Source organism: Chanodichthys erythropterus, chromosome 8, assembly GCF_024489055.1.
Source record: "Chanodichthys erythropterus isolate Z2021 chromosome 8, ASM2448905v1, whole genome shotgun sequence".
NCBI lineage: Eukaryota > Metazoa > Chordata > Actinopteri > Cypriniformes > Xenocyprididae > Chanodichthys > Chanodichthys erythropterus.
Genome location: NC_090228.1, coordinates 10,202,065 through 10,225,591, shown reverse-complemented (window position 1 = coordinate 10,225,591; position 23,527 = coordinate 10,202,065). Strand labels below are relative to the sequence as shown.

The 23,527-nt window shown below is 40.9% G+C and overlaps 1 protein-coding gene across 1 annotated transcript in view; it reads right to left on the bottom strand.

Moving 5' to 3' along the window:
- Window positions 1–23,448, bottom strand: part of pcloa (piccolo presynaptic cytomatrix protein a) — a 47,910-nt gene extending 24,462 nt beyond the window's left edge. The window contains exons 1-6 of the mRNA XM_067390956.1: window positions 23,267–23,448; window positions 20,310–21,339; window positions 18,437–19,510; window positions 8,639–9,163; window positions 2,216–6,434; window positions 399–1,936 (exon numbers count right to left, since the gene is read on the bottom strand). Of these exons, the coding sequence (XP_067247057.1) occupies window positions 399–1,936; window positions 2,216–6,434; window positions 8,639–9,163; window positions 18,437–19,510; window positions 20,310–21,339; window positions 23,267–23,448 (8,568 nt within the window). The remainder of the gene's footprint in view (window positions 1–398; window positions 1,937–2,215; window positions 6,435–8,638; window positions 9,164–18,436; window positions 19,511–20,309; window positions 21,340–23,266) is intronic.
- Between the last annotated feature and the right edge of the window lie 79 nt (window positions 23,449–23,527).

Sequence of the window (23,527 nt, the reverse complement as noted above, 5' to 3'; positions counted from 1 at the left end):
TTTGACTGAAAATAAAGGAGAATGGTAAAAAAAAAAAAAAGTCTCTGGAGGATTTTGTTCACTCATGACAGATATGCCTTGAGGATGGAAAAACAAACACATACTCTATATCTGCTGTGCTGCTGCAATGCCTTCAAAAGGGCATTCAATAAACACTGAAAATATTAAACAAGACAGCTGACAATAGGACAATAACATTATCAATCAAAATCAATTGAGATCTGAAGAATAGCAAGATATTATACATTTTTTTTTTATCAAACTGCTTCATGGCATTCAAAATTTGAAACCACAGATTAAGAAAAAAATACTTAGAAAAAGCAAGTAAACATTCAATGAAATATCAGCATTTTTTAGATGAAGCAGTGATGAGCCTTATAAAAATCATGTATACTCACAGAATAACCCTCAGAATACTGGAAATTTGCTGCTGCCCTCTCTTCTGCAGTTGGGCTCATGGGTTTGGGGTCAGACATTGACCTTTGTATGACCTTGGGTGCTCTAGGACTTGTTGGTGGACCTTTGGATAGATCAGTGGCAGAGCGTATTCTCTGTGGGCTTGTGTCTCCAAGGGATTTCTCATAGGACAAATACTCAAGGGATTTGCTAGGGGATACACAAGGGGAAATTGGAGAGTACAGAACTTTTGGGGATTTGGGAGGACCTGGGGCAACCTGGAGAGTGGAAGCATCTGCTTTGAGGTGAGGGGACTGGCCTATATCAAGTGGAGTGGGGCGTCTCTTTGGAGAGGAAGTTCTATCAGAGTCAGGATAGTCTACTCTAGCATCTAACTGCACAGAGTGTCCCCTTAGTGTTCCAGAGGAGTCTGTTTGTACAGAGATTTCAGTTAGGGCCTGAACTGAAACAGCTCCTCTTTCACCCATGCCATTTTTACCACCTCGTGGTCTACTGCGCCTGCCTCGAGCAGGAACTTCCCATTCATCCTGGTCTTCATCGTCTGTCTGTACACAGCTGTCAACACTTTTCTTTGTACTTTTCTTCTTCCTTCCTGCAGTGTAGGCCTTTTCAGTATTATCCTCTTCATCAGTCTGACAGCCACTGTCCATCTTTCTTTCTCCCACTACAACAAGAGCCTCTGGCAGGACTTCACCTGGATACATTTGCCTGAACTTCTGTTCCTCCAACTGTTGTCTGAGCTGTTCTTGGAGTCTTTGGATCTGCTCTAACTGCTCCTGTTGCTGAGCATAAGTCTCCTTTTGCATCAGAAGGTGGGCCTGTCTCTCTTCTTCTTGCTGACATAGTATTTGCTGTTTCATGGCCTGGAGTTCTTCCAGTTCCTTCTGCACAAGAAGCTGCTCCTGCTCACGGAAACGCTGTATCTCCTGCCTCTCCCATTCAAGTTCTTCAGCCAAGCGCTGCTGTTTCATCTTCTCTAGCTCAAGAAGCTCACGTTCCATCTGGTACTGTCCATCTCCTGGAACCATTGGTGAAGACAGAGCTTCTAAAGAGGCTGCAATTGCTTCAAGTGAAGCATTTGTGTAGGTGTCCAGTGCTGCCACTGTAGTGACTGTAGAAACTACATCTGAGAGAGTTGTAGAAACACCAGTCTCCAGATTTAAGGGTAAGTCGCTTTGTTCTTCTGCTGTGGTTACAGCAATAGTTGAAAGAAAGCTGTGCGATCTAGTAAGAGGTTGATACTGTAGAGATGACAATGATGGCATAGTATCACTTGTGTGCATGCCTGATAGAGTATTGTAGGATGTGCTGAAGATAGAACCAGGCTGTGTGGTTATGGCATATGTAGAAGGAACTGGTGCTGCTACAGAAGAATAAACAATGCCATTGGAAGATCTTAGGACACTAGAAACCCCATAGTGGGTTCCAACTGCTGAAGTAATCCTGGCTTGTGTGTACTGTGGAATTGTCATTCCAGTGCACACTCCTGTTGATTTGCTTGAATAGTCCACAGCTTCACCTGTTAAAAGTTCATTTTTGTTAGATTTAAGCTCAGCACATTAAAATAGCGCAATGGTAACAGCATCAAGGCACCCATGCACCATCCAAAGGATGAAGATGAAAACAGCAAAATGTATATTGAATAGCATGCAGCAACATGCAGACACACCCAAAAAAAGAAAACATGCAAAATTATATCCCAAAAAGAAAAAAAGAAAAAGAAAAAGAAATCAGCTGGGAATAAGTAGAGGTAACTCAAAATGATAACGAGAAGAAAGATCTTCAATCTCGTACTGACCTTTCACTGACATTTTTCCAGATGTCAGATCTACAGCACCTTCAGTAGCCTCCTTGTAATCAAAGCTATGCTTACTTTTATATAGGAAGAGACCAGCCTCTGCCAAGTTTGTATCAGACATTGAGGGTTTAATGCCACCAAGACCTCTCATACCATAAGGAGTACGATCATATTGATAATGGTCATCTCTGTAGCCAAAACGATCCTCTGGTAATGGAGCTGAGGGCTGCTGAGTTGTACAGCTACTTGCAAAAGGAAGCTTATAGACTACATCACAGCAGACTGCTCTTCTTCCAGCAGTAAGATCAACTGGTTTTCCATCATCCTCTGTAATTAAAGCAGTGACCACCTCTGCAGACGACCCATTCATTGCAACCATGGTCTGTGCAGGTTTTACTGTGGTGAGATCAACTGCACCTGATAAACCTGTTTCTAGACGGGGAGGTATAGTTGCACCAATGCCATTGTTTGCAATCGTAGGAGCTATTGTTACAGGGACAGAGTGAGTTTTACCCATTGTTGTTGAGAGATTTATGGGTTTTTCTGGTTGAGAATCCACAGGCCGATAAATAATTTGAGTTACAGGCTCAAAGGATTTAGCTGTTGTAAGTTGGAGAGGCATTGATGTAGACAGAGATACATCACTACCATAAGCTACAGTGGCTGTGCATGTGAGGATGGTGATGTTGTCAGTAACCACTGAGACTGAGGAAGTATCAGTGCTTAGGTTTACTACAGATGATTGCACAGCACTTTGCTGACGTCCACCACTATCAACAGCAAAGGACTGTCGTCTTGACTCAGAGGAAGACAGATCCACACCTTTCATGGATGTCTCTGCATCTATCTTTGGGGTTCGAAGATCCACCACCTCACCAGGATGGTAGGCATGGCCATTCTGTACTTGAACTGGTTCAGGTTTTGTTTTTTCTTGAACAATAGAGATGCCAGTGGCTCTTGAAATGGGATGTGGAGGTGGTGTTCTTTCATGCACAACAGACACTGTGGTTCTTTGGACTTCAGTGGTAACTACCTGAACACCAACATTTGGAATAATTGACTGAGGCTGTGTTGAGGCTGAAATAGCCTCATAGACGTGACTCATGCTAGAAACTACCTTCTCTGGACCACATATTTCCTGACTTTCAATAGATTCAGTAATTCGTGTGAATGCCAATGGTACTCTAGGTGGTGAAGGAGGCGGTTTCTGAGGTGATTCTTGGCTAGGACTTATTGAGGCTTGGGTTGTGATACCTTCTGTAGGTGAACCGGGCTGAGATGGCAAAGTAATAACAACATATGTGTCACGTAAAACCTTTCCAAACCTGGGTGATGTAGGGGACTTGAGGGGAGATGTGGTTCCCGTCCTACTCTCGGCAGAAGGACTCAGATTAAGGACACTGTCTGCACTGCTTGTACTCAGTATGGTAGGTCTCGAAGGAATGTGAACTGTAAAAGGTGGCTGAACACCAGCTGTGGGTTTAGGAGCTATGGGAGGTTTAATAGTCTCTCCTGGTTTGTGACTGAAGGTTAGGCCTGCAGGGATTGAGGATGGCTTTGGTGGTACAGGAGGAGGAACATGGGGCTTGTAGGCTTGAGCAAGTGGCTGTCTTACTGGTACACTGTCCCCTGTGGTTGGCATGCCAACTGGAGTAGTTCTTGGGGGGACCTGAGGGGGAGTCTTTTTGGGATACACAGAGGGTTTGGGCAGTGTTGGAGGGGGAAGGGGTGGAGGAACTGGGATGTCTGCTTTTTCCAGAGATGCAGCTCTGCGTGGTACTATTGGTTTGGGAGGAACTGGTGGAGCAGTTGATATGACACTAGGTACAGTAGATACTATATATTGTGGTACAGTGGACAAGGGTGATACACTTACAACTACTGGGGCTGACGCCCTTGCAATTACACTAGGTACTGGTGATATAAAAGAGTCAATTTGAGTAGGGGCTGATGACTTGGACAAGTCAACAACACCTGTCTGCTCAATTTCTACATCTTTCTCTGTGGCATCCTGTGAGTCATCTGATACTGCAGGCGATGCTGCTTCTCTTTGTAGTGACAAATCTTCTACAACTGGCTCTGAGACTGATGTTTTCTGGAAAGCCTCACCCACAAGTGGTTCTGGTTCAGTCTTTGTAGCTGAAACTTTAACTTTCTCAGAGTCCTGTGTTTGATCAGAAATGCTCTCTTCGCCAGATTCCTCTTCACCTGATGAACACTGTGTCACTCTCAAATCAGGTATAGGCAGTATTCTTCGTATGGGTGCTTTCTCAGTTTTCTCAACTAGGGCTACTGTTGATCCTTGTGCAGTGCCACTCAGATCAGGACCTGCTTGAGTTGGACTGGTTCCTGGAGTCAGCACTGCTCTTTGCTTCTTCATAAGTTCTTCATAGGCTGCCTCTGCATCTAATAATGGTCTTCCATCTTTCCTAGACTGACCTGTGTTGCTTGACGACATAGTGTCTTTGCTTGAGTCAGTATCGGGGTACATAGTTTCTGGTTTAGGAACATCTTCTTCTTTTGGCTTTTTTTGTGTTAGTTCCTGTTCCTTAAGCATTATCTCTTTCTTTCTTTGCATCATGTCCTCATAAACCTCATCAGGTGATCTCAAAGTTTTTTTGGGTTTCTCTGACACAAAAAGCTTGTCAGGTTCTTGCTCACAGGATGCATCATCAACAAGAGACCTATATGCATAATCCTCTATCAGCATGCCTCCATAAAGAGATTCCTTACCAGGTGGGGGTTCGTTTCCCTCATTAGTTGGAGATTTGGCTTTGAGAATTATCTCTTCATATGCCTCATCTGCACTTCTTAATGAATGCTTTCCTTTTTCTTTGAACTGATTATCAACATGTTGCTCATCTGTTGGAGAATACAGTGAGACTGAAGTTGGTAACTGATACACTTTTTGGACTGCAACAATCTTTTCTGGGAGTATCTCAAAGCTCTCTGGTTCTGACTCCATGCTTGGGGAGATGTCTGAGCAGGAAGACCTGCGGAATTCCTCCATCTCCGCTTCCTGTCGTAGCTCTTCTGTGGGAGAAGCATCCTCAATTGGTGAGAGGTTGCTCGGCGGAGTTTTGGGTCTTTCTCTCCTTCTCTGTGCGCGTATCTCTTCTTTGTCTTTCTTTGACTTTTTTCCTGTGCCCTTCTGCTTCTCCTGTTCTCTTAGAAGTTCCTCTTCTTCTCGCAGCTCCTCTTCCTCTGATGAATCCTCAATTGTAGGAAGCACCTGACCTGGCTGCCGGTGCTTTGCTTTCCTCTGCTGCTTGCCCTCACCACTAGTTCGAACATGACTTGGGCTGCTGCTGTCACTGTCTTCATCAAGAGAAGACAAAGATGTTGGAGATGTTCCTGGGGTAAAACTGGATGCATGTAAACTGGAAGAGCCTTCGCCTCTTGACCTGTCATCAGGAGAGTCTGTAAGGCTCTCTAGCTCACCGTCATCTGATGTCTGACGTACAGTTGCTGTACTGTTAAGCTCAATTGTTTTGAAATGCCGTATGCCAGCTCCACTGTCTACTGAAGGTTGTTCTCCTTTAGCTAATTCTTCAATTTTAGTTACAGAGATAATACTCTTCCATTCAGGCTCATCTTCTGGACTGATACTGCTCTTTTTGAGAAGACGTCTGGCCTTGCCTGATTCACTTTTGTCCTTTTCATCTTTTTTTGCATTCTGTTCTGTTTGCTTCTTCTCTTGATCTTTGATTTTACGTCTGTTTAGGTTTTCTTCATCAGAGGGTGATGCATCTTCATCTGCGCTCATCTCTATGATCTGCTTCCGGATAAAATCCTCTTCATCCATTGGACTCTCCATTTCTACTTCCTTATCTCCAAAAGTCTTTTTGCTTTGTAGTTTTGGTGAAGGTTCTCCCTCACTACTGTCCTCAAAAGAATCACCTTGGATATCAGTTGGAACCAGAAGCTTTTTACGGTCTTTTTTTGAAGCATCATTCCTTTGCTCTTCAGATTCTCCATGCTGGTCATCCTCCGAGCTGGGTTCTGGAGACATTGGCAACACCTCCAGTCGACGCTTGACCTTTGGAGTTTCAGTTTTTGATTCCTCTTTAGATGATGACTGAGCCTCTAGTATTGGAAGGACAGTACTTTCCAACTTGGCCAGGTCTGAAGGACTTGTGGGACTGCTCTCTCTATCTTTCTCGCTAGGCTCCTTCAGTAGCTCATTGTCTTTTATTGAGACTGCAGCCTCTTCTTTGTTCTACAAAATAGAAAAAAATAATTACATTTTGAGCTGTTTTCAAGACATAATAAAAACATGCATTATTTTAAAAAAGAGAAATGAAAAATCACTACATTAAAATAAACTTTGGCATACTATCTAGACAATGATCCTAGGGTATGTACAATAAATACCTCTACAGCTACATCTACAGTTACCTCTCCAGATTCATCAAATTTATTAGGCTTTATCAGTGGCTGTAGCACATCATCCTGTTTCTCTTGTGGTTCAGAAGTCAACTTCCCCTCCTCTGATTTGTTTATTTCCTGTTGGCTAAATGTAGAGGATGGGGAGGCTAGTTCTACATCATGGTCTAGGCTATGGGGAACACATTCAGCTGTATATTCAAGTTTAGATTTTTGGCTCACAGACTCACTGAGTAATTTATCTTTCTCACCAGATATGGTAGATGTTACAGCAGGGGTTTGGGCTTGTTGTGTATACTGCATTTTTTCAGGCGTAATCTCAATTACTGCTTTTATGTCTTCCTTCTTACTAAACACAGGGGATGAGAGAACTTCTATTTTATGTTCAGTAAGACCCTTTGGTATGGCAGACTGTTCTGGAGCCTTTTCAATCACCGCATCTGGAATCTGCCCAATATCATTCTGTTCTGGCAATAATCTTTCTACCATCTCAGTTACAAAAAGGGTTTGTTGTGTACGATGCACCTCTTCATGCTTAATCTCAATTACTGCTTCTGCATCTTCACTCTTGCTAACCACAGGAGATGAGGGAACTTCTATTTGCTGGTCAGTATGACCACTTGGCATGGCAGACTGTTCTAGAGCCGTTTTTGTCATAGTGTATGGAATCTGCCTAATTGCCTTCTCTTCTGGCAATAATTGTTCTACCATCTCTGAAACATTTTTATTATTAACAGAGGACAGTTCATCTCTAATGACTATATATTCTTTCTCATTCTCTGTAATAACAGCATCTGGTTTTTCCTCATAGACTTTATCTCTTTCTGATGTTTTTTTCTCTGATTTGGGATCAGCCTCTTGAAGGGCTGGAGGGCACGTATCTCCCATCTTTTCGTCTTCTCTGTTTTTATCTGGACAAATCCCTTGTTCAGAGAAAGTGCTTTCAGGACCAAATTCAAAATGTTTGTTGTCAGAAACAGTCTTAATAGTGATTTTCTGCTCTGTGTTCTCGAGTATCTCTAAATCTCCACCTGCTTGATCCGGCATACATTTTTCCAGCTTTGTTTTATCTGTGCTCATCTGTTCCTTTTCCAGTGACTTATCCTCTTTTTCCTCACATAGCTCTTTAGTGCACTGCTCCTTTGGATTATATTTGCTATCATTTACAAATTCATTCACCAATATTTTTTCTGTGAAGTTGAGGTCAGTAACTGGAGATGATGAGGGCACATCTAACTGTGTCTGTGATGTGTCCTCTACCTCTATCTTATCTTCTGTTAGACTTTTTTCAGAGATTTCATCATTTTTATCTACAGAAATATAATTTTCCACAAGGCTAGAATCTTTGCTAGTGACTTCTGACTTCTCGAATGGGTATTTCATCTCTCGCATTTGTACAATAAGCTCTTCTGTGTCACATACATTTAAATTGTTTTTGGGGGTTAACTCTGTATGGTCTGTGAACTCCTCTGCTGGTAATTTGTTTTCTAAAATGCCCTCCACTATGCCACCATTTTCCACACTTTTAAGTTGGTCTGCTTTATTTTCTGGCTCTGCAGATTCTTCTTGATCAGTAACATTATGGGATAGCTGATCATCACTGGACTCAATCCTTTTTGCCTCAATTTGTACAGAGGCCTCAGGTTTCCTCTCTGGCACATTCACTATGCTACTCTGATCAGGATCAGTAGTTGCTGTCTCGATAGAGCTTTCCTTTACAGACATGTTATCTACTGCATCTAGATTTGAGGGTAGTGTGAGCTCTTCAGATTGTTTCTCTGTAGTCTGACTGTGTGGTTCCTTGCGTATTGGAGAGCAGGCATTGAGCTCTGTCATTTCAATTTGTGTGGCTAGCTCTGATGTCTCACTGGATTGTGTCTCTATGTCTTTCTCTAGAATAGCCTCCTTGTCACTAACCAGAAGGGTCTGAGTAACATTATTAAATATAGGGGTTTCAGGCTCCATTTCAACTCTGTTAGTGTATTCTGGCTCTTGGACCTGGCACTGTTCTGGCTCACTTTTCTCTGCTTTTTGTACCTCTGCAGGGGCCTCAATTTGTTCTACAGTTTCACCCTGTTCTACATCTGCCCCTTTAACATCTGCTGTCTCTTCTGAAACATGATGTAAGGGAGGGGCATCTTCCCTAACTATTTGCTCAGGTGGAGTCTTTATGCTCTCTGTATTTTCAGTCAGGGTGCCAAGTGCTTGTTTTTTGCTCTCTTCTGGTACTACCTGTGTACTTTTTGGTACTGGCTCTGCTGTAACCTCTTGTTCTGTATCTGTATTTTTGACATCTTTAGCATCGACTTTGGCTGAGACTGGCTCAGACTTGTCATCCGGGGCCTGAGTTATGCTGGGCATCCGTGTTAGCCCTTTGGCAGGGGTGGCAGTGGCAGTGGGTGCAGGAGAGGAAGGGGTAGAGGACACTGCACGGGCTGGGGAGGAGGGAGGGGTGGGTTCATGTTTGGCTGGTAGCTTGGATGGAGAAGGCGGAGGTGGCATATCCCCAAGTTGCCCGGAGAGAGCCCTTTGTGTCTGGCAGTTTAGGCAGAGCCATTCTTTCTGTAAAAAAAGAAGGAATAATAGCATATTTGAGATGAAGTACTGAAGGTTGAAGTGCTATTTCCATCCTCTGTGATTTTTCCATTCAGTGATTTTTCCATGTTGCACAACACAGTTAACTAATAAAATTCTACTGCTACAGCAACAGGATAACTCATTCTATTTCTGGAGTGTTTTTTAAATTTATGTAACTTAAGAGATTGTTTATTTATTATTAATAGTAATGGGATGAAGCTTTATCAGCTCAATGTCAGAAAAACTTGTTCAGCAAAAAACTGAACCTCAACTACAGTTAAAAATGATGCTAATGTATGTGTGGGGTGAACACATATACATTTGTATGTGTGGAGGTGGGTGTATTTATCTTTCTGTTTAGGCGAATACCCATTGCTAATCTTGAAATAAAACAAGCTAAAAGATTAAGCAGGCTTAGGCGGTGCTTTGGGGATACAAGGTATTTCTCCAACTTACAAACATAGGATAGACAAAGTTGATGTTTCTGATGAGAAAGACTTAAAGTAAATGTGTCTATTTGAAGCTAATTAAATCTTCTAGAAGACACATTTGAAAATGCAATAAAAGAAATAGGGTCTATAGTTGTTTGTGGAAACTAGCATCCTTTCAGCTTAATTTACTTTGAGAGACCACAAGGGAAAAAATTCCATCCCCCACTTAAGCCCTGACTGTGATTTGAACACAGCTCAATTAAAACTAAACAACTGTTTATAATGGCTGTTTCCCCAAAATTATTGCAGCCCACTAAAATTTATTCAGAAAGATTTGAAAGACAATTTTCTAGAAAAAAACACTGGAGCTAATGAGTGTTACAAAAAGAACAACGCTTGAACTGAACCTTGCGATCAAGAAGAGAACTCCTTGACACAGGATGCACCACCAACAGTAACGTCAGAGATGAATATTACATGTTTGTGGGGGATGTAGATGCCACATGCAGGCAGTCCTCTCATGAGGAATCATGCCCCACTGGCTGACGTAAATCCAGAGCGATCTATGTTAGGCTTCAGTGCTGAGGCACGCTTAGCCACGTTGTGGTTCTCCAATGGCTTAGCTTCAGGGTTTAGTCTAATTCTAGAGGAGGTCTGGGATCCCTGTGCCATGTGAGGGCAGAGACACTCTGAGAAAAGGATATTTCATTCCACACACAATGGGTTGTATGGCAAGGGCTAATACTGTACAGTATGTAGTGTACAAAGACACAGTTCAAGGACAAAGACACACAATCCAAATGAAACCAAATGAAAGATAGATGTGATTGTAACCTTATGAAAGTACTTGTATTTCAGCATTATGTGGTAAGGTACATCAGAAGAAATGGAAATATTATTCTTCCTATCTAAGGAAACAATGAACAATAATTAAAGAGCTAGGAGATAAAATGTTGAGATTCATAAAAAAAAAAAAAAAAAAAATTCACTGCTGATGTAGATAAAATAACATGAAAACCCCCAGGGTTTAAAATAAGGAAGAAAACAAAAACAAACAAACGTAAAGACTTTTCAAACAGTCAGGTCAACATTGCAGTAATGTTCCCTGAATCACATCATTGCCAATCATAATGATGAAGAGCAAAAACAGATGTCTGCGCTCACTTCTAATGCAGCTTGAAAATAAAACATGAACTTGAAAATGAAAATGAAAATGAACCAAGTTGCGCTCAACTCCTTTTCATGTAATCTCCCTATGTGCCAAATTACAAATTACAGAGCTGATGGGGGCAATATACTGGAGACTTGGATCTGAATTGAAACATCTGTTTGACTTGCAGGTCACAGACTTCAATTATGAAACATCAAATTTGAGTCATTTTGTTCAATCTCTGGCCACTAACAGCCAACCACCTCTGCATGATCTGGCTAGCATACTCAACTAGCCTCATAAACTGAGGCATTAAATCCAGCAGCCTTAGAGGTGAAGAGACTGTGACTGATGCAAAATAACGAGAGCTTAGGCAGTCACATGATTTGTGGCTTGGGCTGAAAACACTGCTTGTCTCCTCACCACTCATTCTTTCATATTTGCTGAGTTTGCAGACAGGGATATCAGACACAGCTACATGAAGTTTTTATGAGGGCCTATATAATCTATGTCAGACTTCTTTAGAGCAGCTCAGGCTGCTGATAAGGGATTGTGTCTCAGATTTATTACAAATTATTTGGAAGGAAAATTTATCACATAGGACAGGTATAAATTGGTATGAAAAAAAATGGCACATCACAATTTTATATTTTTTTTAAAAGTGGAAATATGTCCCATTAAGTTTGAATGAAAAAAATGCAACCACAGCACAGACCAATTTGATAAAACAACTACTACAACAGAGCAGTATTCATGAAAATTAAAAATTCAAAAAGTACAGTAAGAAAAAAAAACTGAAGAAATTGATTTCTCTTTTTTTAATGTGGTGCCACTTCAAGGGTGATTTTAGCTGCTTGGTTACAGAATCTGCAAAAAAATCTTCCCACATAAATGTAGGCTATTCCTATTCAGAAAAACTGTGCTTGAAAAGCCTTATCCAATGAGCACAGGAGATGTGGGTGTGTTCACTCTCAAAGCCAGAATGTGTGTATGTGTGAAATCTGTCAATAAAGGTGTGAAACTGAGCTAAATTTACTAAAAGCCCAAAGAGTAAAACAGGCTTATTCTGCTAATGTAATACACTACCTTACAAAATGTACCATGTCAATTAAAGGTTCCTTCAAGATCGTTCTTTACAGTTAAATAAATAAATAGTTATCAGTACACATAAAGCATAGCTACTCCAGTTATACTGTAAGTATATCTTGAGTTAGATATAAAGAATACGCCTTTTTTAATTTATATATTTAAATGTGACCAAATTAAGTATTCAAGTCAATTTGTTTGTACTTCTGTTGTACACAGAAAAAGCAAACAGATATGAAGTCACATTTTCTCAATAACCTTTCCACACACTTCCTCCTCCAAACTCTAATATCATTCGCCGCCTCCTCACTCACTCTCAACTCTCTTTCTTTCTCTCCTCCTCTCACATCCGCTACCCCTCTTCCTCTCCTTATTAGCTACAGTAGGTCTGTGTGTGAGGTTCATACTTCCTGTAAGACTCTGTGTTGGCACCATACCGATTTCCTGGTGCTGCCTGCAAGGTTTAAATTTGCCACGCCAGTTTTTATTATACTAAGCATATGATGAATGCTGAGACTAATGCCTTAACAACACATAAAAATACAACAAAAAATAAAAGAAATCTCACTCTAGATAACTCACTGTATTTGTGGACTACAAGGTAATTGTTAAAGACCCCATGAAATAAAAAAGTCAACTTAAAGCTAGTGTAGTCCTAAAAAAGTGTAGCGATTTGTTTATGCACATGCACACATTCACTGCTACGCACAAATGGCCAGCATGACATATGAAACATAAATGTATTTCTCAGTGGCGAGATTGCTGTCTTTGTACACCAAGAGCTTTGTTTAATGGACGGAGTGCCTAGTGGCTGTCTCTCCGTCGTGCACACACACAAAACACCTTCACATCTAAAAATACAACTGCTTTCAAATCATCAGGGAGAGAATGGCACGTGGTGGACACTGCAGGAATGCATCTGGCCTAAAAGAGAGCCTTTCAAGCTCAAAGGAAAACACACACAGTCACATATACGGTAATAAAAACTTACTGCCACAAAGAGGACCATCTCCCATAATGCTCTGCAGTCATTCTTGGCTCTGCCTCTACCACTCTTTTGCCACTCTGGCTATTTTTGCCTCAATGTACTGGAAAGTACAGAGGCACAGCTTTGTCTGTGAGACAGACAAGTGGAATAAGGGACAGATAGACAGGACTGAGAAAACATACAATTTAAGTCACACAGTATGATTAAACAAAGAATAAATAATGAATATTTAAACTCCAGAAAGAAATGAGGAATACAAATATTTGGTCCCTCAGTGACAGGACATTCACATGGACACATTGTCCTGTAGATAAAGAGAGCCAGAGGAAATGCACGCTAGAAATCAGAAGATAGCTAAAGATAAACAAAGCAAACATCATAATCAAACAGACAAGCGGACAGATCTCCATGGCGATGGAAGGCACACAGACACACACGTCTGTACACATTATATAAAGTGATCAAATAGACAGATAGGGAGATGGAGCTGTAGCTATGGGAACAGAACAACCAGACAGAGGAAGGCTGAGCAGCTCTTTAAGGTGGATATTATGAAGTATTCAAGTTGAAGAATAACTTCTCATTTCTAGACAAACAAACAAAAAAAAAAACAGTAAACAGACTTGCAAAAGTTTATCCATCTGAACCTCTCAACACAGGTTTCATATCTTCAGGGTTGCCAGGGTTGCGTAACAAAACCAGCCCAATTGCTATTTGAAACCCGCCCAATCACGGCCAAATCTAGCCCAATTGCATTCCGGGGAAGTCCCCTGGTAAAAATTGTGTTCTGGGGGGTAAAAATCATGTTCCAGGGGGTCTAAAAAAAACTGCGGACTAAAAAACAACCCATGGCAACACTGCGGAAAACCGCAGACTTGGCAACACTGCATATCTTCGTCATTTATTTTTTAAATTTCTTTTTAAAGATAGATTTAGATTTCATTGGTTTACTCTTGTTACAGGCCCAGACTTAATATTTCCTAAAATATTAAAATCCATCATTAAAATTATTATATTTTAAAAAGAATATGATACATTTTAACATTTTACACAAACATTGACTGTTCCTTAGTTGTGGTGCATTTTCACCACAATCAACAATTATATCCCTAATAAAATATAAAAATACTGAAATATTTAGTGAAAATATTTAGGATATATAAAATGATAGCTCTAAAATTGCTAAATCCTTAGCAATTTGTCTGCCATTTTAATCCAAGAGTGTTAAATTTAATTTCCGCCACAGAAAACTATTAAACATAATGCATAATTTGACATGTTTTCAAAATGACAGGGTGGTGTAAGTTCATTAAGTTTGACATTTTAGAAAAATTACAAAAATTAAAGTTGTTTTAGAGGCGGAGCAAGTTATCAATTTTGATGAAAGATTACGAAGAGAAACTTTTTTTTTTTTTGGAATAATGTGCAATGATGAATAATTTACAATAAGTCCAGGAACACATTAAGAAAGTAATGATTTAATGTAGACTTGAAAAATTATATTAACTAGAGAAATGCATATTTTAACATTTTAAGATGTGTAGTGACAATATTATTCTCTGCTGAAATGCATCCTTTTTAATCAAGCCTGAATCAAATCAGGTCAAATGTGATCGATCACGCCTGCTCTACAGCTATGAGAGACAGCACAATAACATAAAGCAGTTCTGGCTGTTGGATGCTCAGATTCAGGGAGGTGGTGGATTATGTAAAACTGGAGTTCTGCTCTGTCTGAGAGAGGCCATGCAGTGCTGTATCTGACCCCAGGGTGGAAATACTAAGGAAAGGGGAGTCAGCTAAATCTTTTAGGCCATTGGAGTGGGAGATGGATGGGTCACAGTAAGCATGAGCATGTGGGCATAACCCTGGAGGATAAAGGAATGGAAAAATAAGAGACAACATCTTACAAGATCTCAGACAAACAACATGCACTTGATTTCATGTTAAACAGGGCTGTCTGTGACTGTATACATGGAATGAATGGGTTATCTTTGAGGTGGGGGTGCACTGTGGGGAGGGATGACACATCAGGTGGCTGGCAACTGACTCAAAGCCTAAGGCAGATGGCCAACCAAAAACAAAAAACAAAAAAAAAAACACCCAAGAGTGTGAAATCTAATCCCTGGTCCAGTTCACTGTGGGACCGTTGTGAAACTGTCAACACTGTGCCACATGGAAAAAACGTCACACCTGATTTGTCCAACAATACCTACATCAATAATCATAAAAGCACAATGTTATATAGCTCATTAGCTAAAAGGACATGTGCAATTAAGATCTGCCAATAATGAGTTTGGGCCACTAAAAAAACACTGATATAACATATAGACAACAGAATCTTGATACTGTCAGTGGATACACCCGGGTTAAGGCCAGAACACACCAAGCGTGATGAGTAAGTGATGACAGAATTTTCATTTTTTTTTAATTGACAGCATTTGTGGCATAATTTAAAATCATGCAATATTTTTTAAAAGCACTTAAATTAATTCTTGCAAAAAAGTCATAAAAGCTTAGTAAGAGAAATTTTCACAATAAAATGTAAAGATGCATATTGTTTCCATCCTGTGGTAATAGTTTTGCAAAAGTCAGTACTTTAATGTCAATGGATTGGCTCCATTCACTTCCATTGTGCCTCAATGTAACCCTGATATTTGGACAAGGACAAAATTAGTCAAAATTACTTCAGTGGTAATCACCATTATGCCACAAATGTTGGCAATTGATTTCAACTTGTATTGAACTTCTAATATTACTGCAAGACATGAGCAAAATGTTAGTTTAATTAAACAAGGCATGTTAGATTCTGTGTAGATTCTTAAATGCTTGTTTTATAATTTACATTGACCGTGTTGCCTAGGGAACATTTCCAACCTTCTTCAAAACAACCAGCAATAAATGCCAAGAATGAGAATGAAGAAAGAAGAGAGATTAAATGGGAGTAATGGGAGATTCTAATTCAATTCATATGACTCTATAGAGGAGGGTGGAATGAGGCAGAGGAGCAGCGCCAGGAATTACAGTCACATGAATAAGTGAAAAACCCGATGAAGAAGGTGTGTTGCCACTGGAGAGACAGAGGAAAGAGAAATAATCAACAAAAACAGAGATAATCTTTGAAAGCCAAAGTGTGTCATATTAAAATCTTGTGCATACTGAGAGAATGTGGCCCTTAAGTGGCCTTCAGAAAAACTCAGCTGTTGCCCTTTAAATCCTGTTAGCCAAAACAGATTACTACACACACTTGCACACAAACTCTCATATGCACGCTCGCCCCATGTTGTCACAGCAAAAGTAGTGTTGAAACCAGGAAGAGAGAGAGAGGCTAAATCTAATCTCAAGTGAGGATGTTACTCAAATGGAAGCGCTTCAGCACTGATCCTGATAAAGCAATTTTGTACAGCCTTGAGCCCTTTTGATCAGAACAATCTGGCAAATAAACAACACACAGCAAAGGCATGTTGTCACATGCATTAATGTCTACAATAATAAGGCCAGTCTACAGATAAAAATGACAGGACTGTCTCTGCTTTCAGTTCTGGTCTTAGCTAAACTGGGATCAGTGTTGTCAGCCATCTTGGTAGGATACTCTTGACGGAATAATGATGAGCGAAGTCATTAGCTGTACAATGTGAGGTGGAACCAGACACACATGCTCTGGCTAATCTGTTTGGAAAACCTGAAACAGTCTCACGGGATTACAGAGAGCTTGAGCAACCTGGTGTACAAACCCACGATCAAAGACACTGGGTGGTTTACACGTGAGAGCCATCAAATGCCATGGTGCGCGGGTCAGAGCATGTCAGATTAGCATAATCTGTTCATAAGGACAGAGGAACACGTAAAGTTCCTTTTAGGAATGTTATAATTTGTTTAAAGACGCTCTCTCACTTGGAATACCAATTGTTGTGTTTTATTACAAAAAAAAATACACAAATACACAAAAAATTGTGTATTATTTACCACAGCATGGAGAAAATTTAACTTCACGCAAACGAAACAATGCACTAAGTACAATAAAATGAATAATGACACAAAATGTACCAGGGTATACCTGATAAGCCTTATTGTGCAACAATCGATTTGGTTACCAGATCAATTCAGTGGCTTCTTTCCATATGGAAAAGTAAGTATGTCAGATAGCAAACATTGAAGTGAATGAATTTAAATAAATACATTTAAAGAAATAATTTAAGTGTAGAAATAAGACCAAAAAAGCACTGAGAGATTTGATATAGTTTGAGGAAGACAACTTTGTGTCCCTTAGGAGACAATTATTAGCTCTGAGTCACACAAGCAATTACCCTCACAGGACAGACCGATGTTGACACACTGGTTTGTGTGCAAGTGTTATTCTACACAATCAAATCACACAGAGTCAAAGCATTTTTGTGTCTTTACCAGATTTGAAAAAAAAAAAAAAAAAATCAAATCTCCCTGATTTCCAGGCATTCAATGAAAGTGAGAACCCTGTAATTAGCTACTGTAATTATCTACTATATAATATAATTCAGTAGTTAATTATAGAACATATAGTAGCTAATTATAGAACCTATTAACCAACAAAGGTCCCAGAGGTCTGATGTTAATATGGAACATAAAATGAAAGCGAAATTATTTCATAAAATTAAAATATAGTATTAGAAATATAGTTAACCTAAAAATAAAAATTCATTCAACATGAGGGGGAGTAAATGATGATAGATTTTTTTATTTTTATGTGAACTATCCTTTTAAATATATCCCCTTGCTCATTTAAAAAAAAAAAATACCAGTCTAGTAAAATACAGAAAGTGAATTACAAATAAGCTACAGTTTTTTATCTTCCAACTTTCTATGTTCACTAAAAAGCAAAGGCTAATTTCCAAACAGGAACCGAGATCTGAGTCATCTGAGATGGGATCAGACTATGACTCTCTCTATCCTTAGTGCACACACATTCCTTAAAACATTCACTCAAAGAGGCTCAGGGTGCATTGAATTACACAGTCAAGCTTTTTAAGTAAACAGGGACAAGAATGATGAGACTTATGTATATTGTATAATGCAACAGAACAATCAAATCTACAAAGAGCAACAGCAAAATGCCATTCTCCAGAGGAATACATGAATTGTAGCTCACCTAAACCCATTTTAAAGCACACCTCTGGTCACCAGAGGTGATCTAACAATGAGTTACCTGTTAGCTTTGATGCTGTCTATATGCTAATTTACTTCAAGAAGTTGACAAAAATCTCACTTTAGCACATTTACACACTTAAAGACTTTCTCTTCCTTGAAAATGGACCAAAAAAAACTGATGACTCATCTTGTTCACAGGCACATACACAAATTCTTGTCCAATAAAATGCCCTCTAGAATAAGAATGTCCCATCCTCGTAAATTATAAATACCACCTGCCTACGACAAGCAAAATAAAGTAGCAAAAGTAGTCTTTTGGTGTTGCCGGCTGTGACGAAAAACTCAAAAGCTCCTGCCAGCTAAAAACAGAACAATCCCTTTGAGGTGTTCTGCCCCAACTTCCTGTTTCAATAGGAAATCCCCCCCAAAAAAACAACCTCTTACTCAAACATTTTAACAAGGAGTTGCCGCAAAACTCTTACCTCTGAGAGATGTGGAGTAGGGTTAAATCCACACAAGTTGCACACAGTCTTCTGGCACTCTGTACATGTACTGTAGTTGGGTGACTCTCCTGATCCCACATTCAGCTTCACTTTACAGAGAGGACAGCAGGATTGGACGTCAGAGCCTGATTCTTGAATCCGAGGCTCCTCTACTTCTCTAGATTTTGGAGGGGATGTGTCCGCTGATGCTTTTCCTTCACCAGTTGAAGGTTTTGGAGACACTGGGTCTTTGGAATAAGCAGGTGGCGTGTCGGGAGGTGACTCTGAGCCTGAGTCGGGGAGGGATCCAGGAGGGGAGTCTACGTCAGACCCAATGGGTGAATCAGGGGGCGATCCCAGAGGAGATTCGGGGGGAGACTTTGATTCTTCCCCAGAGATGAGATTGGTGGCAGAGCTCAGAATGGATGAGCCAAAACCAAACATCTTCCCAGAAACACTCTCGGCAGCCTGAGAAGTTGCTGCCGGAGGTTTTGCCGACTCAGTGAGTCCACTGAACCCACTAAAGAGTTTTCCGGTGACCGACTCGCTAGCCTGAGCTGTGGAGCCAGCCTGAGGTTTGGATGACCCACCAAAACCACTAAAGAGTTTCCCTGTGACTGACTCGGTAGCCTGGGCACCTGCAGAAGGTTTTGTCACCTCTGTCAATCCTCCAAGACCAAATCCCCCAAAAAAGCCTCCTCCATCCTGTTTCGGGGTAGTTTTTGCTGGAGAAGGCTGGGGACTACCTTTTGGGCTCTGTGAAGGTTTTTGAAGAGGAGGAGGCTGCCCACGCTTGGCCCCTAGTTGTTCAGGGTGAGGTCCCTGATGTGGTCCTGATTTTGGTGTTGTTGGAGGTGTACTTGCTTTCCCTATATCCGCAATACTCTGTTGTTTAGTCAGCATTGGGGGCTTCTTCCCTGGCTCACCCTTTGAGGGAGAAGGTGGCTCTTTCCTTTGTGGGGAAGGAGGTGCTGAGCCCTGCTTGGGGGGCTGTTTCATCATTGGAGGTCCAGGAGGCTCCATACCCCCCACTGCCCGCTGCATCTGACAGTTCAGACACAACCATTCCTTACCCTGTGGAAACAAGCAGAGAAGGCACGTGAGCAAAATATTATTTCTGTAAGAATATTGATTTGCAATTGTGGTTTCCTCACGCTTATTGCACATAAAAAATACCTCAAAATATTTTCATTTATACAGCTAGCAACTGAACATAAACATCCAGTATACAACATTTTCATTTCTGTTATTAAAAGGTCTTCATACTTTTTGTATTTATTAGTAATCACTGAAAGCCATAACTTTATGATTTAATTACATTTTTATTTTATTTATTGTTAGTTTGGAGTCATTTATTGTAATGCACACTTTAAAATCCTAAAAAAGAAAAGAAAAACACTGTACACTAAACACCGTGTGACTAATAGTTTTGTTCCCTATAACATGGACCAGGAATAATGCCAAATGTCTGTATAATCACTGCTTTTATAACTCATGAATGTAGTTTCTAAACACAGTGAAAAACAACTTCCTCCACGTCCTGTCTAGGTGACGTAAGTAACCTTGATAATCTTCCACCTACTGTGCAAATACTTGATACTAAACTCAGGATGAGAGGAATTAGTGCAGTGTGACTATCAAGCAGAACCAAAAAAAGTGTTATTAAAACAAACCCAGCACAGCTTCATTTACCAAGTATGAATTGAATTAAGTCTTCAATGAAAGTCTCAAAAAATGTAAGCCTTGTATCTTCTGTATGAAAAAAATGTCTCTATATGTCATTCCTCTTATCTATATTTGGATAATAATTTAGACCAGTGTATAATGAATGTCACTGATGTACCAAGGACAGCAGATACTGTATGTCTCTTACCGCTGAATCCGGTGGACTGAAGCCGCACAGGCTGCACACCTGCTGTTTGCACTGAGTGCAGGTGTTGTAGTTGGGTGGCTGGTCTTTGGCCTTCACATTCAGCTCTGTAGATTTACAAAGAGGACACATTTCTTTCCCCTGAGCAGGCCCAGTTTTACCAGACCCTTCTGATTGAGCCCCTGGCCCAGGTTTGCCTGGCTGTTGAGGTCCACTGGGTTTTCCTGCAACCCCTGGACCAGGTTTCACAGGCCCTTGTTGCTGGGGGCCTGGTCCTCCAGGTTTGGGTCCTTGCTGTTGAGGTCCAGGTCCTCCAGGCCTGGGTCCCTGTTGGGGTCCTGGTCCACCAGGTTTTGGTCCCTGCTGTTGGGTTCCTGGTCCTCCAGGCCTGGGTCCCTGTTGGGGTCCTGGTCCACCAGGTTTAGGTCCCTGCTGTTGGGCTCCTGGTCCCCCAGGCCTGGGTCCCTGTTGGGGTCCTGGTCCACCAGGTTTAGGTCCCTGCTGCTGGGCTCCTGGTCCCCCAGGCCTGGGTCCTTGTTGGGGTCCTGGTCCACCAGGTTTGGGTCCTTGTGGTTGAGGACCAGGACCTCCAGGCTTGCTTTCAGGCCCCTGTCTTTGCTGAGGAGGTCCCTGTCCTTTAGGAGGACCTTGCTGAGGTGGCTTACCCCCTTGCTGCGGAGGACCTTTCCCCGCTCCACTCTGTGGTCCAGGAGGCTTTCCTTCCTGCTTTGCAGGCTCCTCCTCCTCATCATCACCAAACAAACTAAACTTTGGGATATTGGCAGAGGAGACAGCAGAAGAGACTGCACTCAGGGGGTTGGCCCCACTCAGGAAGCCAGATGAGAACATGCCGGTTCGTGGTTGTTCTGGGTCTTTTGGCTCCTGCCGGAAACGTGACTCAAGGAGGCTGAGGGAGGAGGGGCTCCGTCCAGGCTTTGGCTTGGGAGGTGGCCCCTCTCCAAATGCATCAACAGTCCGACTCTTACTGAGACCGGCTGAAACTCTGGTGCCACCAGTTTGAGTCTCTGGTGGTCTGTGGAGTGAACAGACATAAGGTCAACTTCTCATTCATTAGTCTCATTCATTAGTCTCAAGTCAACATATATTTAGCAAAATCTGTGATAAACAGAGAGGTGCTTTATTTACTTAATAGCTATTCTGGATAAATTCCAGAATACATTGCAAAAGGCATTGCAAATTACATTGCAAAAGGCATTGCAAATTATTCAGACAATCAATCAATAAAACCAAAATCAAAATTCATAAATCAGAAAAATGTAAATCTAAAAGGGCACCATGGTCACAGTATCAGCTAGCTAAACAAGAACGACACATATCTGATAACATATAGTTTATTATTGATGTCAGTAAATAATGTAAATTATTCCTTCAGAAAACTGCAGCAACAAAAACTAGTAAAAAAACAACAACAGGTTTTTGCTACAATTTTTAATAAGAAAGAAGAGAATATAAACTGCTAACTAAGGACTTTCAGGCCAAAAAAAAAAAAAAAAAAAAAAAAGAAAAGAAAAGAAGCCAAAAGCCCAAATGATATTGTTTAATCCTTTTGTGCATTTCTAACAAGATACAGATGTATTAATATAAGCCAGAAGTACATTTTTACATCTGTAGGTGTAAGACTTTTTCCTCTCAATATTTAAAAATATTATACAATATTATAAAAGTTGCTCTAGCCTATATGCTAAGTGTAGAAAAATATGATCATATTAATATAAACTATTTAATCCAAACAAAAGCTAATTTAAAATTCATTTAAATTCGTTTTTGGCACATTGTTACAATCATTTCATGTCAGTGCATCACTACTATTAATCCAATGGCAGTTCAGCACAGCAATCTGAACTGCTGGTTGTTCTCGTGGGCGTTATTTTACATATATTTTGAGTGTTCTGTCATTCAGCCACCCAAAGAAGATCATCACTCCACGTCCAAGATGCGTATTGTTTCCAAGAGAGTGGCGCTCTTCCCTGTGCGCGTTTCAGCACCATGGACAGCGAACAAACTATAATAATCGCTTAAACTGTAACGCGGTCCTTGTTCTCGGGTGTAATACTACACGCACGCTCCCAAAAATAAGCAAAGCGATCAATGAGCATGATGGCACTTATGCTTGCGGTGCTATATTTAGTCATATTAATATTTATGCCCCCTCCCCCCATTTGCGCTTGGGTAAAAATAACACATTTATGGCAAAGCAACTTTAAAGACACAATTCAATTAGCTTACGAATGAGATCATGTCAAAGGGGATGTCGATCGCGTGCTTTCAAGTGATCGAATTTTCATAGACTTGTGTTATTCCCAGGCAGTGTTTTCCAAACCAGCTCATGACATCACCTACACAGCCCATAGGAGGAAGATGGAGTGTGCATAGAGAACGCAACGGCGATCTGGATACACAGAGGACGGATATTTGTTAGAGAGGATCATTCATATTTTTCAAGGAAATGTTTATTTTTAATACACTCTATCATGGACTGAATAAAGAGGTTTACAGAAAATTACATTCATTAAAACACTATACACATCAATTGTGCTGTGTTCACACATAGTGACCCACCATATTAACGATGATGAGACCAATTATGAAAAAAATAATAATAATAAAAACGTTTTGTGGAAAGCGGCGGTAATTTTATCTATAGGCTGTATAGTTGTAAAACAGTAGTTGACTAAGAAGGTACTGAATTGCAATCATATGCATGTCTGAAAATTGGGGTGGAATAAATATCTCCTTATAAATCGACCGTAAACATGCAGCAGGAGCGTGAATGGGTGTGATCATGTTTTGCATCGGTGATGCTGTCGTGATTGTGCCAACCTGCAGTGCCCTGATCAAAACACAAGCCCATCATAGAAGCGTTCAACACAAGTGCTCGGTCACTGGAGGGATGGACATCATCATCGTTACTGCATACATTTATAGACACTTCAACTTGCCTGGACTGCGCTTTGGCCATAGCGGCCACAAGCTGCTTTCTTTCCTCCTCAGACAGATTGCTGAGGTCTGCCTCCACCCCTGCGGGCATCTGGATGAAGCCACCCTTTCCGTCAGGTGCGAGTCCCGCTGGTAATCCAGCGAGCGCCCCTTCGCCGCCTTCCAGGCTCGCTTCGTTCCCCATGATAGACCCCCTTTCCTTTTAATCCCCCTCCCTCCAGCTAATTACGCGGCGATACGGGTCTTAATGTCCGGAATAAGGC